Genomic DNA, 15539 nt, shown 5'->3' with positions numbered 1-15539 from the left:
TTGCATACGACAGGAAAGGCTTTCTGTAGAAATAACAACTGTGACATTTTCATTAATAAGTACGTTAATAGATCCATGTTTTAACTGCAGACTTCAGACTAGTCTATATTCTGCAACACTTTAAAGGGTTTATGAATTGTACAGTGCTGTGTTTGTATGGAGACTGGTAAAGAATCAGGTGGGTTTACTGCCCCCCAGTGGTCACAGAAACAAACTGCAAAACCACATTAAATCCGTGGCTGTTAAAACCAGACCCATTTTCTCTACTAGAAATGTTTGTGATAGCATCCCAACCACTTTCCGGTGAATACTTTCAAAATCAAGCAGCCAAATTGAAAACCTCTAATACGAACATTGTGAAGCTCACAATGCGCACTATTTTGAGGCAGAAAGATTATCATCAGAAGTGTCTTGTTGTGGTAATTTTGTAGGCTGTAGCTTGTATTGGAGTGCAAAACAACAGGCTACTTGCAAAATGATACAGCCCTCTACAAAATTACTGCAAACTCTTCCTTTCAAAAATCAGAAATGAATTATTAATCCTATGAATCTTCAAAATAACATTTATTGCAGTGCTGAGCTAGGAACATCTCTGAAAATAAAACTGCTGCGTAAGCTGTCCTAGCTACATCTCATAGTTATGATTATGAGGACTGAACAGTTAGTGAACATCCTCCTTTAAAATATGAAACAATCACTTAACACAGACACAAAAGTGTAGTTCCCTACAGTTTTTATTATAAGTACTTATTTTACAACTTTTGACTGTAGAAAGAAAAACTGTGGAAAAGGTTTATGTACAATGATTTTTGAACTACTTTTAAACAAGTATTGAAATTAATAATGATAGAAAATATCTATGACTGTTCTAATAACACAAGACCAATAAAATATCAGTCACAGCCGCAGCTTAAAATAATGCTAAATGAAGTACATTTTATTTTTGTCCTTTTTAGTACATAACAATCATTTTAGAAACATAAGACTTCTCAAGCAAAGATCTACCCAGAGCAAACATATTTACAAACAGAAGTTGGGTGGTTGAAATGTACAAAACACTTAGTGCGACCTGGTAGGGAAATTGAAAAGACCAGTTTTATATAAAAATAAAAAACAAACAGTTTTCCTTGTAAGTAAAAATCGAACTGGACTGTGAACGACAAGTTTCCCAGGTCTGACAGAACAGTGGCTGAGTCTGTGGTGAATGAGATAAAACAATGAATGGATCATAAAATCAGTCTAAGACACAACAAGAGCCCGTGTTAGGTCACCACAAAAGTAGTAGCTAAGAATGGGGGGCCTAGTCATTTCTGTTCATGTCACAAGATGAAAATGCAAAGGTTACTTTCTCAAAATTCTACTATTATCAATTGACTTGATGCTCAAATGTCTGTGGTATGATAAGGAGAGGATGACCTCTATCCCGCACACTGAGGTCATGTCAGGATAAAGACTTGGTCAGACTTTACACAAGGTGTTAGTTGGATGACTGGGAGTGTCATCTCAGAATTTTGTAAAAAGTTAAAGGGTGCAGCACTACATAGCAGTGTTTTTAACCTCAGCCTCTTCTAACAATCGTCTTAAGATGCAACTCCACAGCCCCTGGACTGGAAGCTACTGTAGATGCAGGGGAAATGTCCCACTGCATGCCATAAAACACCTCCCTGAGGAGTGACAGGGCATAAGCAGTCACAGCCCAGCAGCCACACCCTCTCACTGACCATTTCTCCACCACAGACACCATCAGAGACGAGGCGAGAATGTCAACAAGATCTCAGTTGCCACAGATAGTCAAGGGATGTTTCCATTTAGTCCAGTGAAGGACATGATGCGACCTCAAAAAATGAAACTTCCGCCTGTCATCTGGTTCTATTCTGTGTTACATGCTGCTGAAAGGCACAGTGTCCAGACTCAACAAGACAGGCAAAATGCAGGAATGTTTGCAGGGAAGACCGATATAAAATAGCAGCTGAAAAGCATAGCTTAGTACATCTGAAGTGATGTTTTTTTTTTTTTTTTTTTTTTTTTTTTTTTCAAAAAAAGGTACCCATGGTTTCCACAAATATACAGCGTATAAAACAACCGGAAAAAACAAATAAAATAATACATAAACTAAAAAGGGCAGTGAGTGGCTGATTTTGAGGCAAACAAATCTTTGAAACAGTTTCTTAAAGTGAATGAAAACAAGCTTCAAAACTGAAGGTATCAGGGCTGGCAGTAGAACCGGAGGTAAGAGTCCTGTAAATAAAATTGGAACATTAAACCTAAAATTTTATTCTGCTCATTTACTTTGAAAGGCCATAAGTAAATTTGCAACGGATTAAATGGCATCCATACATTATAAATATCCACTGCAATTAAACGTTTTATTTTACTCACACCTGCACTACGAAGCTGGTCTTGAAGTGCTTCAGAGACACTCATCTACATTCATATTCATAATACTCATATGGAAAGTAATCAGTTATCACAATTCAATCAAATCAGAACATATCATTACTGCTGAGCAACTCTCAATATGTATTAGCTAGAATCAGTTTATCATCTTTACCAGCTGTTGTTGGCCTGAATAAATATCAGTCAAGAGGTGAAAATTCATCTTTTTGTCTGTTAACTGGCTTGAATAATGAATTATATAATTTTACCTGCCACACTGGCTAAATAGAAATGTAGGTGGTCCGCATAAAATAAGAGGGGGTAGCACATTAGGTAAGAGGCTGGGACAGAAAAAGGGTGACAAAAACCTAAAGAAAAAAGCAGTTCAGAGAGATAAAAACAATAAATAAAAATAAATGAATTCCCTTCAACATTTTACCTTTTTCTCTTATCTACTTTTTAAATGTTAGTTTTCAGGAGAGGATCCCTAAGTCTTTGAAATGAAAGACTTGGTTTTCTTCATATACTTTTTTTTATAATAAAAAACAAGTCCATCTGTGACAGAATTACTTCATTAAATTGTCTGCTGTTTTTTCAGACAACACGCATTTCCCTTTACTTTTTTTCTCTGCAAAAATCACTAGCAGACGGTCCTCATGATAAACATAGTCAATCCAATCCAATGAAAATCTTGGAAACAGGCTGACACATATAAACACAGACAGGCAGACAAGAGCCAGTCCACAAATTCTTTTACCCCAGGTCCCTTTTCAAGCAGAGGCCATGGGATCTTCATGCAAACACCTGCATTTTGCCATTGGCCTCTGGGATTTGAGTAATTTGGGTCTGGGCAGGGCCAGCAACTGCTGGGCTGGGTGTGGAATCTGACCAATCGGAGACGCAGTGAGGAGAAGGGCTGGACCAGGGCTCGGGAGACTCTGGGGAGGGGGTCAGATACGGGTGCTCACTGGGCAAATGGAGGTAATGCTTGGGTGTGGCATCTAGTGCGGATGAGTAGCTGTGCTGGGAGGGAGGGGTTGGGTAATCCTCCGTTCCTGCAGTGCTGCTACTAGGCTGGGAGGGCATAGCCTGAGCAGGCTGGGCTGCTGGTGTGCCTGGCTGTGGAGGCTGAGCAGCAGGCTGGGGCTGAGAAGGTTGCTGAGGCATTTGCTGCTGCTGGAAGAAGGATGGTGGCGGTTGTGAGGTCTGGGGTGTCGGTGGGGTGGAAGTGCCCATGCGGGCCATGCTCTGCTGGTTGGTGATGGTGTGGTTGATGAGCTGCTGCTGCTGTTGCTCAGCAATGGATGGCAGCTTGACTGGACTGATGGTGGGTGTGGAGGTAACAGGTGTGGGCTGCAGCATAGGATTACGGAAGACCTGCTGCTGGTGCATCAGCATATTCTGCTGCATGGCCGGGCTCTGGGGATGCATGCCTGCCTGGCTACTCTGCACAAGATTCACCACTTGCTGGCCACACTGAGAGGAGGGGGGCATCCGGTTATGCCAGTCAAAGGGCACACTGACAGGGCTGACTATGCCCATGTTGAGCCCCATCTGACCTGAACTCAGCACATAGCCATGGTTGACATCAGACGCCATGGAGACACGCCCCTGCAAGGACATTCCTCCACTTCCCAGGTCATTGAGCTGTGCTAGAGACACAGCAAAAGGGCCACCTCCCTCTAACATGCTATTATGTACCATTGGGGTGTTTGGAACAGACATGGAGGAGTGGAAGAGCCCTGGTGACTGCATGGCCACAGGGGAAGTGGGGTTGGTGATGTAGCCAGCATTGCTAGCTCCCCCATGGGGTGAGTCCAGTGAGTCAACTGGGGACAGGGTAACTGAGCTCTCCAGTAAGGCACTCTGCATGTCCAAGGTCAGCTTCTTATTGCGGGACTTGACTGAATCCTTCAGACTGGCAGCATGTTGGCCTCCCAGGCTGGAACCCTTGGCCCCAGGCCGACGGTTCTTCTTGCCCTGTGGGGTGTTTTTCAGACTAGGCAGGAAGGCACTGGGAGGGCACATGAGAGGAGACAGAGTGTGTCCCCCAGTGAGGTGGTGTCCAGCCCCTGCATGGCCCTGGGGACTTCTTACTGTATTGTACTCATCAAGAAGCTGAACAATGTCATGGTGCATACGCTCCTGAGCAATGTCCCTTGGCAACCTGTCCATATGGTCTGTGATCTCTCTGTTTGCAAAGTGAGCCAGCAGCACCTTCACAGCCTCACAGCTGCCCTCACGGGCTGCAAGGAACAGAGGTGTCTCCTCCTGAAGAGAAAAAAACAGAACAGAGGTTGTGTTATATACATATCTATTTAAACCAGTACTAGAAGTAAAAGTAAATGTCATACCTTGAGATCTTGCATATCTTTGTTTGCACCATTCTTCAACAGGGCAACAGTGGCATCCACATTATTAACTGCAGCAGCCCAGTGTAGGGCAGATTTACCTAAAAGAGACAACAAACAATGAAATTACAAATCTATGGTTCCAGTACATATTATCAACCGACAGGAAAATCAGCATTAGGACATTCACTTGAGTGAAAAATTACACACTCTTACCCAATTCATCAACTGCATTGACATCTGCATGACAAGTGATGAGTTCCTCTACCATACCCTCTACTGCCAGCCGTGCAGCCAGAATCAGCGCAGTGGAGCCATCATACATACGAGAGTCAAGATCCGTAGCCCGGTTTCTGATCAGAATCTAGGAGGATTGTAAAGATTGGGTTTAACATTTTGATTTATATAACAGGAGCTAAAATAAGTTATAGGCATTTCTACCTCTGGTGTGGCCAATAAACAGTACATGTTTGTTTACCTGGAAGACGCCCTGTGCATCTGCAGCCACTGCAGCATGTAGAGGGGTACGTCCTGTGTTGTCCTGAGCATTGGCATCTGCACCGGCATCCAGCAGCCTCTTAGCAGCATCAGCACGAGCGTAACGGGCAGCCAGGTGGAGCGCTGTCTCACCAGTGCGATCTGTTTGGGCTGCAAGTGATGCGCCCTGGTAGATTAGGTCAGAGATGATGTTGGCCGAACACTCCTCATTCTCCTCCTCCTCTGCTACCTCAGGCTCTAAGCCGCCTCCACAGAACGATGCCAGCATCAGTGGTGTAAAGCCATCTGGTAGGAGATGAAAACAGGCATGGATGAGTTTATGTCTGTTCAGGGGCTCATCATGCAAAGAAAGTAAAGTATAAATGTGCAAATCACAGTTACACTCTAAAAACTGACTTTATCTGACTACCAACCTGGGCCTCTGACATTAACGTCCATGCAGTCACTTTCAAACTCTCCTTGAGGTGGGGTGAGGGCCATGGTCGGAGGCACACGAATGTCTGCGGCTGCAAGGTGATGCTGCGTCCACTGTCTGCTGTCCACTGCATCTTCACTGTCTGAGAACATACTTGGCTCCTCAACCTGAACTCCCAGAATTAGAAAACCCAAATTCATGACTTTCTTTAAGAGCAGGCTGACATGCTGTTGTAAAAGTTTCATGATTACTTTCTACTGCTAATCAGTCTGAATTGACTAGGGCAATTTATAAAGGTGAAGAAGTTGTGTAACTGACCTTGAGCCTTTTTGCCTCTGGGCAGTCAGAGTCCATCCACTGATCACTGTGATCACCAAGGAGAGATTCCTCAACAGTTTTTGGCATGTGTCTAAATGAATATATTAAACAATGTTAACTCATGTTTAATTTCAAAACAAAGTCCTAACATCAGCAGGCATTTGAACACAAAAACTTACTTCATTCCCAGAGCATCCTGGCCAACAGGTTCCCTGCGGTTCTTGTTGCTGCTGGGTTCCTTTTTGAGGAAGAAGCCCTCTGGGAACCAAAGGGTGCTGTGTTCTCTCTTTCTACGAGCAATCAACATACCTATCACAAGGATGACTAGAAGGAAAAGAGAAGCTATTCCCACCAGGATCAGCTTGGCCCATTGAGGTATAGGGTCAATACCAATTATCTGTTCACCTGTAGTGAGAAGAGAAGTAGTAATTACAAATTTGTGCCTCCTTATTCTTGCTAGCCATTTTTTGTGTTCTTTAACTATTTCTACTCACCACGTGCTTCTTTGAGGGGATAAGGGAAGCGGAGCAAATCAACGACTGATAGGGCTCCCAAGTACTCAGCAGCACTGTCAGCTGTAGGGAAACAGTCCTCAGAGTCCAGAGAGCACAGACGGTTGTCTATTTCCAGGTACACTATGGAGCTACAAGAACACCAGAGAGGCAGTTGTTTAGTGTAATGTACAATCTTCAGGAAAGAATACAGGCTTTATGATTACTATATGCCTGACTCACCCAATGACCTCCTGCTGAGGCTGCAGTTCCCTCTTGAGGCGTGCCTCTCGGCGTGTGTAGGGGCGGATCATGGCTTCTCCATTGTGGTCCAGCCGGAAACGCAGTGTAGTGTGTAGGATAGCACTTAACTTCTGCAGAAAAGCTGTGCTGGTGCGGAGAAGCTCCTCTGGAGGCAGCAGTACTACCAAAACCAAGACACCCTCAGCAAGGTCTTCTGGAACCTTCTCTGCACAGTCCAAGCCATCCCAGGCACATTCCTCGGTGTTGCAGCCCTGATCACACCGTCCGTCAGCATAGTGGTCAATACAGTAGGCTTCATATATTGGACTGGGGACAACATGAAAAGAAGGATCAGCTCAAGTTTTGTCAAATCAGTACAGAAAAAAATGGGAAATCCTGTTAACAGTGAAAGTAAACTCACTTGCAAACTTTCTCCTTGCTTTTGCAGTCAAAGTTGTCATACAGACAGTCCGCATTGTTGCAGGACTCATCACACTGGCTGTTATTGAAGACACGCCAACAGCGAGGGTCTGCGCAACGAGCCCAGGGGTTTGCTGCTAGAGAACAGTCACCGCCGTCCCAGCGACAAGGCAACGTGTTGCACTCCTTGTCACAAACACCATCATTGGCTTTGCCATGACAGTCTGCTCGAGGGCATGAGATTGCTGGCTCATGGGATATGCTTCTCTGCTCGCACCGTTTACCTGTCCAGTCACTGGGACACTGGCAGTGAAAGAATGGAAAGCTGGTCTCTTCAGTGCACAACCCCCCATTCCGACAGGGCTGGGAAGAGCAACCTTCATTACTACGATGCTGACACTGGGGTCCGCCATAACCTGGAGGGCAGGAGCAACGAGCCCCCCTTGTGGTAAGTGCACAGCTGCCTCCATTGTAGCAAGGCAGCTCCCGACAAGACATGTTTCTTTCACAATTGGGCCCAGTATAACCCTAAAGATAGACAAAATTTATACACTTAATGTGAACATTGTGGACTTTCACTTCCACAAACAAGAAAAGTAACGCTCAAACTACAAAATAAAAGTAGGTGTTTAAACCCTTAATGTGAATGTACACTTACAAGCTGGCATGTGCAGGTGTATCCCAGTGCAGAACCGCTGGATATAGAACAGGCTCCTCCATTCTGACAAGGTTGAGACTCACATACACTGAACCTGCTCTGACACCTTCGACCTAAAACCAACACATAGATAGTAAAGCTCTACAACTGGAAGAGAGTGTTTTACACAAAGAGAAAGGACACTGAGAGGCCAGGGGTAGCTGCTGGCAGTTGTCTAACCTGTGAAGCCAGGCTTGCAGATACACTGGTAGTCATTGGGCAACTGGATGCAGTCAAGACTGTTGGATGGATTGCAGGGGTTAGAGAGACACTCATTTATGTCTCCCTCACATCTTTCGCCTGTGAATCCAGGGGGACAATTGCAGCGGTATCCACCCACTCTATCCACACAGGTGCCATTGTTCAGGCACTTTGGAGGAGCGCTGCGCAGCCTCAGGGGCAGAGCACAGTCATCTTCATTGATCTCACAGAGAACACCTTTAAAGGAAAGGATTGACATACACTCTTAAATATTTATCATCTTTTAGTTATATTTAGTCACATATATTAAAAAAAAAAAAGGATTGTTCAATATGTGCTTGCATACCCAGTGTGCCAGGGGGGCAGGAGCAGATGTAATGTCCCACCAGATCAATGCAAGTGCCTCCATTCTGGCAAGGATGAGACTGGCACTCGTTGATCTCTATCTCACAGTTCTGTCCAGTATATCCTGGCATACACTGTAATGACATACAGATGAGAATTACATAATCTCCACAATTGTGACAAAACCCTGTGTTAATACTACCTTTGCAGAAATCTGACAGAAAAGTAAAGAACTCACATCACACTGGTACCCTCCCACATATCCCCTGCAGGTGGCGCCATTGCGGCAGGGTTTGTCTTCACAATGGTCCACTTGGTTTTCACAATAGCTTCCAGTGTAGTCAGCAGGACATTTACAATAGTGGGTATTTCCACTGTTGACACAGTGACCACCGTGGTGGCATAGCTCATCTATCTGGAGCCCTGATAAGAAAGATTTTAGAGAAAATGTAACTTACTTACAACACAAGCAGACCAAGAGGTCAAATGTCATGATGTACAGGACATAAAAATACCTCTCTGGCGAGCAGCTGTCTCACAGGAGACCCAAGGGATGTCACAGTAACGTCCAGACCAACCATTAGAACATTCACAAATGAAGGAAGCATCCTTTTGACGACAGCGTCCTCCATTTTGGCAGGGAGATGAGCGTCTGCACCAGTCGACTGGTGTCTGTGTAGGTAAGGGAAAGAAGAAATTATCAGCATTTATTGGTCTAAAAACTGAATAAAGAGTCCTTTTCAAGAGTGTCCACAAGTGTGTGTGTACCTGGCAGCGGTTGCCTGTATAACCCTTGGGGCAGGAGCAACGGAAAGACTCTAGGGCATCTTGACAGATGCCCCCGTTAAGGCAGGGCTGTGAGTCACACTCATTGACCTCATATTGGCAGTGGGAGCCAGTGAAGCCTGAGCGGCAGGTACAGGAATAGCCGTTGATTTTATCTGTGCACGTCCCTCCATTGAAGCAAGAGCTGTGGATATGAGTAGAAATATGAATTTAAATCTTCAAGTTTTATTGTCGCATTCAACAGCTATAAATATTTATATAAGCAGGTTGATAAAATACATCATGAGCTACTTCCATGACTCAAGCACACACACACTCACCTTTCAGTACAATCAGGGATGTTCGTCTCGCAGTGAATGCCAGTGAAACCAGGCTTACAGGTACAGGTGTAGGAGTTAACATAGTCTGTGCATGTGCCTCCATTTTTGCAGGGGGAACTCTGGCATTCATTGACCTCTAAAGCACAGCGGGGCCCAGTGAACCCTGGAAGGCAGCTACAGTGGAAGGAGTTCATACCATCTGTGCAGGAGCCTCCACTTAGGCATGGATCTGTTGGAACAAAAGGAGTACAGTAAATGTTCATCGACCTGTTTTGTATTTGACAGTAACAGACAATTATAGTAATACAGCATGCTGGGTTTGCTTGGCCACTCACTAGGAGAACAGTCATTGATGTCCGTTTCACAGGTAAGCCCAGTATATCCAGCTCTGCAGGAACACACAAAGCCTCCAAGTGTGTTTGTGCAAGTCCCACGGTTCTTGCAGGGGTTTGAGATGCATTCATTCACATCTACATTACACAACTGACCTGAAGAATCCAAAAGACAGGTACAATAAGGTTTAACTCATGATTCTAAGTTTCTATGCATTATGACTTCTTCTAAACTTCCAGACAGATTATCGCACAAAAGATGAGCAGGCAAAGAAATAAAAAAATTGCTAACCTTGCCATCCTGGCTGGCAGTTACATTGATATCCCAAGTAGTCTGGTGTGTGGGTGCAGACAGCATGATTGGCACAGGGGTTAGGGGAGCAAGGGGTGAGGACCTCAGCGCAAGTGGGTCCACTGTAAGGAAGCTCACACAGACATGTGAAACTTGCCACACCATCCACACAAGTGCCCTTGTTAAGACAGGGACTGGAAGCACATTCGTTGATGTTCACCTGGCATAGGTTACCTGTCGGAAGGGCAGAGGAGACATTAATACATATTACAGAGCTGTCTTGGCCTGATATTGGTGAATGTATCTGGACATTTCTAATACAACACTTCAGGAAGAGGAAGATGATGGAAGACATTTTAGACTAGGAGACGATAATAAAGTCTATAAGATACTCAGTTATAACTCCACTTTCTGCCTGTGCTGCACATGTTTTCCTCTCTTGGTGCTGTACTTTTTGATGTTGATGGCTCCACTGGTTACTGTGCGTTGTGCTACTGTGCCACCCTCTCACCTCTGAAGCCTTGACGACACTTGCAAGTGAAGCCATTAAGCTGATCGATGCATGTGCCAGCATTCTGGCAGGGACTCGGCAAACAGTCATTCCTGTCCAGGTCACAGTTCTTTCCCACCCATCCAGGCTCACAGTCACAGCGATAACTGGAAATACAGGAGTAGTCAATAAAACAAAAGGTGCCAACTTGTAAAAGTAAAACAATGAACTGATGTGCAAGTTGAATCTTGTAGGATTAGCAACAAGCTTGCAAAGTTGTCACGCCAAGTTTCTCCTTGATATCACATAGCCATCTGACTCACATTAAACTGTGACAAAGGCTGTAACAGTTCATACCCGTTGATGTCATCCCTGCATGAGCCATGGACACATGGGCTGCTGCCACACTCGTCCACTTGGGAGTAACAGTAAGGGGGCTTAAAGCCCTCAGGACACTGGCAGTGAAATCCATTTTCTTCATCCACACATGTCCCGCCATTCCTACATGGGCTAGATGCACACTCATCTATCTCCACATTACATTTGGGACCTGGCAGGAGAAATGTTAGACATAATTAAAATGTGTTTGTCAGTATTTCTGACGAGGAATCATTTTTAATCATTCATTTTCAGGGGACCTTACCAGTGAAGCCAGGCTTGCAAACACAGTCATAGCGGTTGATGCCATCTTTGCAGATGCCATAGTCACATGGGTTACTGGCACAATCATCAAAGTTAATCTCACAGTTTGTGCCTGTATTCATAAAAGAAGAGTTACTACCTTCTGGTCTGCAGTTGCAGTAAATGTTGGTTAGATATTTTTTTTGGCAATTATTAATTCAAAAGTTTAAATTAACAAGGTTGAATTATGCATTTATAGAGTTTTTCCTTTTACCTGAGGTTCCATGTTGGCACTGGCAGATATACTTGTTGACCAGGTCCACACACTTGCCTCCATTCTGACAAGGGTTGCTGTGGCACTCATTGAGCTGGTTCTCACAGCGATAGCCTGTGTAGCCAGGGTCACAGTTACATGTGTAGCTGGCAATGCCATCTATACAGGTACCATGGTGGCATGGGTCAGGCTGACAGTTGTTGATGTTACTCTCACAGAGTGTTCCTTCATAACCTAAAAGAGGAAAAAAGCATTAATGGAGATTGATGTTAAGTAGGAATAACAATAACTTCACAAAATGTCTCTCTTCACAATATGCCCTGTGTGTTCTCATTACACCAGCTACTTTTTATTTTTGCCATTATGATAACAGAACAGAATATCCACCCAGCGCCAAGCATGTTTTTCCTGGCCTGTTCCATACTTTGTACTGCAGAGGGCGCAATTTCCATTCTTTGTAAAAAAAAAACACAAAAAAAAACAGTCTCCTGAGGCACACACTCCTTAGAGATGGAAGAAGGTGGAAGCAATGCTAGTAATACAGAGATATAAAATTCTCAACCTGAATTCAAGTTTTGGATGTGACAGTGTTACGTCATCCAAAATTTAATTCCAACCAACCTACAGCCATTTTGTAAAACACCAAGGCTTTAGAAAGCTGCTTGTAGTGGTAGAGCCAAAATACAAAGTTCCATCAAGAAAACACTTTTCTAGAGTAGTCCTGCCAAATGTCAACAAAGGAACAAGACATGATGTTATGGAAAGCTTGAAAGTGGCTAACTGTGCTAATAACAGATGGATGGACCAACTACTCAGAGCTATATCAAAACAACAGCGTTCATTATGAGGGGTAACTGGGAGATGGGTGGTTACATCTTGCAAACTTGTCCTCTGTTTGAATCCCACACAAGCACTAACACTGCAGAATTCCTTAAATTGGCTGTAGTGTCATCACAGAAATATAGATATTGCCACCTGAACATTAACAGTTTTTTGCAAGGAGCTGATTTGCTGCACTTACATTTGTTTTTACATATTAAATAAATCAGTGCCAGAAAAAGAAAAAGAAAAAGAGGATATTAAGGTAAAGGAAGTATTCTGCAGTCATATACTGATGCAACTGAACTTTTAAATACTGTATATCATGACTGCATTGAATAGTAAACCCCATATCATGTATTGAACTGCACTGAGAAAAAAAAAACCCACTGTCGCATCTCTAAAGTTAAGGCATTTATCTGGCCATTCGATGCAGAGGAAGTTCTGTCTTTTGTTGCTTGACCACCTGATCTTGGCTTTCCTTTTTCCATCGTAAAACTTTTTTTCCCCCCATTGTTTTCAATCTAATTCACATTTATTTTAAGTTTTTCCTTGAAATTCAAATGTTCCTCTTTCTCTAATTTATTTGCTATTTTGTTGAACTTCCTCTGTCTGTTTCCCATTTTTCTGTATATAAGCCTTCGTGGTTTTGGGTTCTGTTAACTGTGGTTTCCATGTCAACAGTGTCTGTGTGTTAGACAAGTAAGTGTTGGTCTGTGTGGTGTGTGTGCAGTGCCGTGCTGAGTTGGGCAAAGCAGTAAAGAAGGGCCTAACACAGGCCTCCCAGTCCTGCTTTTGTTCTCAGTGGCGGAGGTAACAATAGACTGCGCCACGTCAAACAGGGCCACTTCACTCAACAGAAGGGGCCCACAAACACAGGGAATACCAAGCAGCTGGCCACTGAAACAATGAAGCAGGCTCCTCCGTAGGCATAGGGCCAAACAAACATGGCAAATATCAATATATTCACACAGTCGCACATGCATGTAGCCTTTGTGGCAAACTTTATCATAGCTCACTGTATCTGGGCCTGTTATTAAACATGGACATGAATGAATGTAAAGGAATGAAAGTTAAGATGCAGCATAAGGTGGTGTATGGGGGGTTTAACAGATGAACAGATGTCGAGGTGATGACCAAGGCTCCTTTCTTGGCAACTGCTGGTCTTCAGTGACCCCATGATCCTGAGAGCCGCTGAGGGAAAGAGGGGGATTAGGGGCCTCAAGTCAGTCTGCTTCACCCGCAGACATCCAGAGAAATAGCTGACCCCCCAAAACACTGAGCGCTTAACAAAGACCAAATACAATCCAACAAGTGGTTAAGGAGCATCTGCGTGTCTGCCTGAGAAGACCTATTGAGCTGTGGACTGTCCACTGACAACTACTAGGTACAGAAGCCCTTACCTTCAGCACAGCGGCACTCAAACCCATTGGGCCGGTCGTAGCATTTTGCTCCATTCTGGCAGGGTGTGCTGGCGCACTCATCTATGTCGATCTGACACATGGTGCCAGTAAACCCTGGGACATGCAAACACATAGGTGAAGGGTCAGAGAGAAGGTCCAGTGGAAGGGTCCATGCACAGGTCAGAGGGCAGTTTTGTCTCTTCTTAGAAGGGCAGGGGTCTTTGGCTAGGTTAGTGATGTCTGGCTAAGTTTGGGTTTGAGGGTGTCTCGACTGGTTAAGGACATGCCATCTGTGCACTTGGACCAGAGCTGAGATGACCACTACAAAATGCACAGAAAGCCTGTGGCCTTAATAATGTTTCTAGGTGAACACAAGGTGGATCTGAAAATAAATGAATAATCCTATCAGGTGATATGGACTGTCTTGGCTGCAAAAGGCAACTGCAGCAGCATCTCCTCACTTCAGGTTATGGTACGTTTCAGAGTGTCTGCACTATGTCTGCACTGTGCTGGAATGTCATGACTTTGTGGTATATAAAGTTAAACAGAATGTGTGGACGAACAACAACAACGATAGTATTAAAAATCTAATAATATTATAATAATAAATAACAATAATAAAATCATCACAACAATAATATGTCAAATCTACTTGTTTCAGAAGCTTGAGAAACTGAGCAGGCTTGAAATCCGTGGGCACAGTGCCCAGACAAGGGTGAATTGGTGCATTGGTAGCACACCGCTCAGTTGATTAACAGTGTCAGGATGGTCTGTGTGTTGGTGCTTGGGGTGCTAAAGGGAGGGGGGGGGGTTGGAGGAGACAGTGGGATTGTTTTCTCTTTTGGGAACCCCCCACCCCCTCCCTCCCCCTCCTTCCTGCATCAGCTCCACTGACTCAATAGCTAGATGGGGGGTGGAGGGGGGACGTCTGTCCCAGATGTAAATTGCGGACCTGGAAAAGAATCTCATTAGCAGGACTGCTGTTCCCCCTACCCCCCCCACCCCACCAGGGTCGGATGAGGGAGACTGCTGTCCCTTCCACATTCCACAGAGGAGGGGAGCGGGGGTCACAATAGTGTCTTTGTTCAGGCAAGAGGATAGGCAGCCTTTTGGGTCTGCCTTTTTATAAGAGTGGTGGCTCTAAACACCAGCAGGCAGAAGTAGCAAGGCTGACCCTCCCTCCTCTGGTTTTGGGGACATTTAAACTTTGGCTTTCTGCTCTTACGACTTCTACTGACACTCAGTTGGGAGGTGTTGACAGAGGTAGAAATAAACACATGGAATAGAAACACAAGTCAGAAAAGTCTCACCTGGCTGGCAGGTGCATGTGAAGCCATTGACCATGTCCCGACAGATGCCATCATTCACACATGGGTTGCTCTCACAGTCATCTACGTCAATCTCACAGTAAGTCCCCATGTAGCCTGAAAGACAGAAGTTCTTGCAGTTGAAACAGATTCGCCATCTTCAGTTATGTATGGTAAGTTGGTTCAAGCCGGTATGGTGTTCATGCAATTGTGTGTACACTTTGCGATGGGGAAGAGATCCCTGGAGCATCCCCAGTGTTCCCACTCTACTGACCTGAAGTCACCACACCCTACTGTCCATAAAACATGACCCCTCCCTGGGTCAGTGTCTCATTCACCAGATGCATGTTATACATTCTTTGTTAGCAAACTATGGAGGGCTCCTTCATTGAGGTGAAGCAGAGTGTGGATCAGAGTGCTGCCCCTGGGGAGAGGCTAGCGTGGAATCAGAAATAATCAGCCGCTCCACATGAGCTTTGCCAGGCTGGCTGATGATGAGGAGGGTGAAGAGGAAGGGCCTGTCTCTGGAAATGAAGGGGG

At 44.6% G+C, this 15539-nt stretch overlaps 1 protein-coding gene across 1 annotated transcript in view; it reads right to left on the bottom strand.

The window, feature by feature from the left end:
- Positions 1-716: 716 nt before the first annotated feature.
- notch3 (notch receptor 3) overlaps positions 717-15539 on the bottom strand; it is a 29379-nt gene continuing 14556 nt past the window's right edge. Inside the window, exons 9-33 of the mRNA XM_041063606.1 lie at positions 15003-15116; positions 13693-13806; positions 11471-11704; positions 11219-11329; positions 10933-11125; positions 10597-10742; positions 10086-10319; positions 9797-9949; positions 9462-9690; positions 9124-9325; positions 8871-9027; positions 8594-8778; positions 8357-8489; positions 7990-8247; positions 7771-7883; positions 7114-7640; positions 6693-7019; positions 6453-6601; positions 6138-6363; positions 5959-6049; positions 5639-5807; positions 5206-5510; positions 4944-5091; positions 4731-4828; positions 717-4647 (exon numbers count right to left, since the gene is read on the bottom strand). Of these exons, the coding sequence (XP_040919540.1) occupies positions 3169-4647; positions 4731-4828; positions 4944-5091; positions 5206-5510; positions 5639-5807; positions 5959-6049; positions 6138-6363; positions 6453-6601; positions 6693-7019; positions 7114-7640; positions 7771-7883; positions 7990-8247; positions 8357-8489; positions 8594-8778; positions 8871-9027; positions 9124-9325; positions 9462-9690; positions 9797-9949; positions 10086-10319; positions 10597-10742; positions 10933-11125; positions 11219-11329; positions 11471-11704; positions 13693-13806; positions 15003-15116 (6095 nt within the window). The 3' untranslated portion in view covers positions 717-3168. The remainder of the gene's footprint in view (positions 4648-4730; positions 4829-4943; positions 5092-5205; positions 5511-5638; positions 5808-5958; positions 6050-6137; positions 6364-6452; positions 6602-6692; positions 7020-7113; positions 7641-7770; positions 7884-7989; positions 8248-8356; positions 8490-8593; positions 8779-8870; positions 9028-9123; positions 9326-9461; positions 9691-9796; positions 9950-10085; positions 10320-10596; positions 10743-10932; positions 11126-11218; positions 11330-11470; positions 11705-13692; positions 13807-15002; positions 15117-15539) is intronic.

This window comes from Toxotes jaculatrix, chromosome 18 (genome assembly GCF_017976425.1).
Source record: "Toxotes jaculatrix isolate fToxJac2 chromosome 18, fToxJac2.pri, whole genome shotgun sequence".
Taxonomy (NCBI): Eukaryota; Metazoa; Chordata; class Actinopteri; family Toxotidae; genus Toxotes; species Toxotes jaculatrix.
This window is presented reverse-complemented; position numbering and strand designations above follow the sequence as displayed.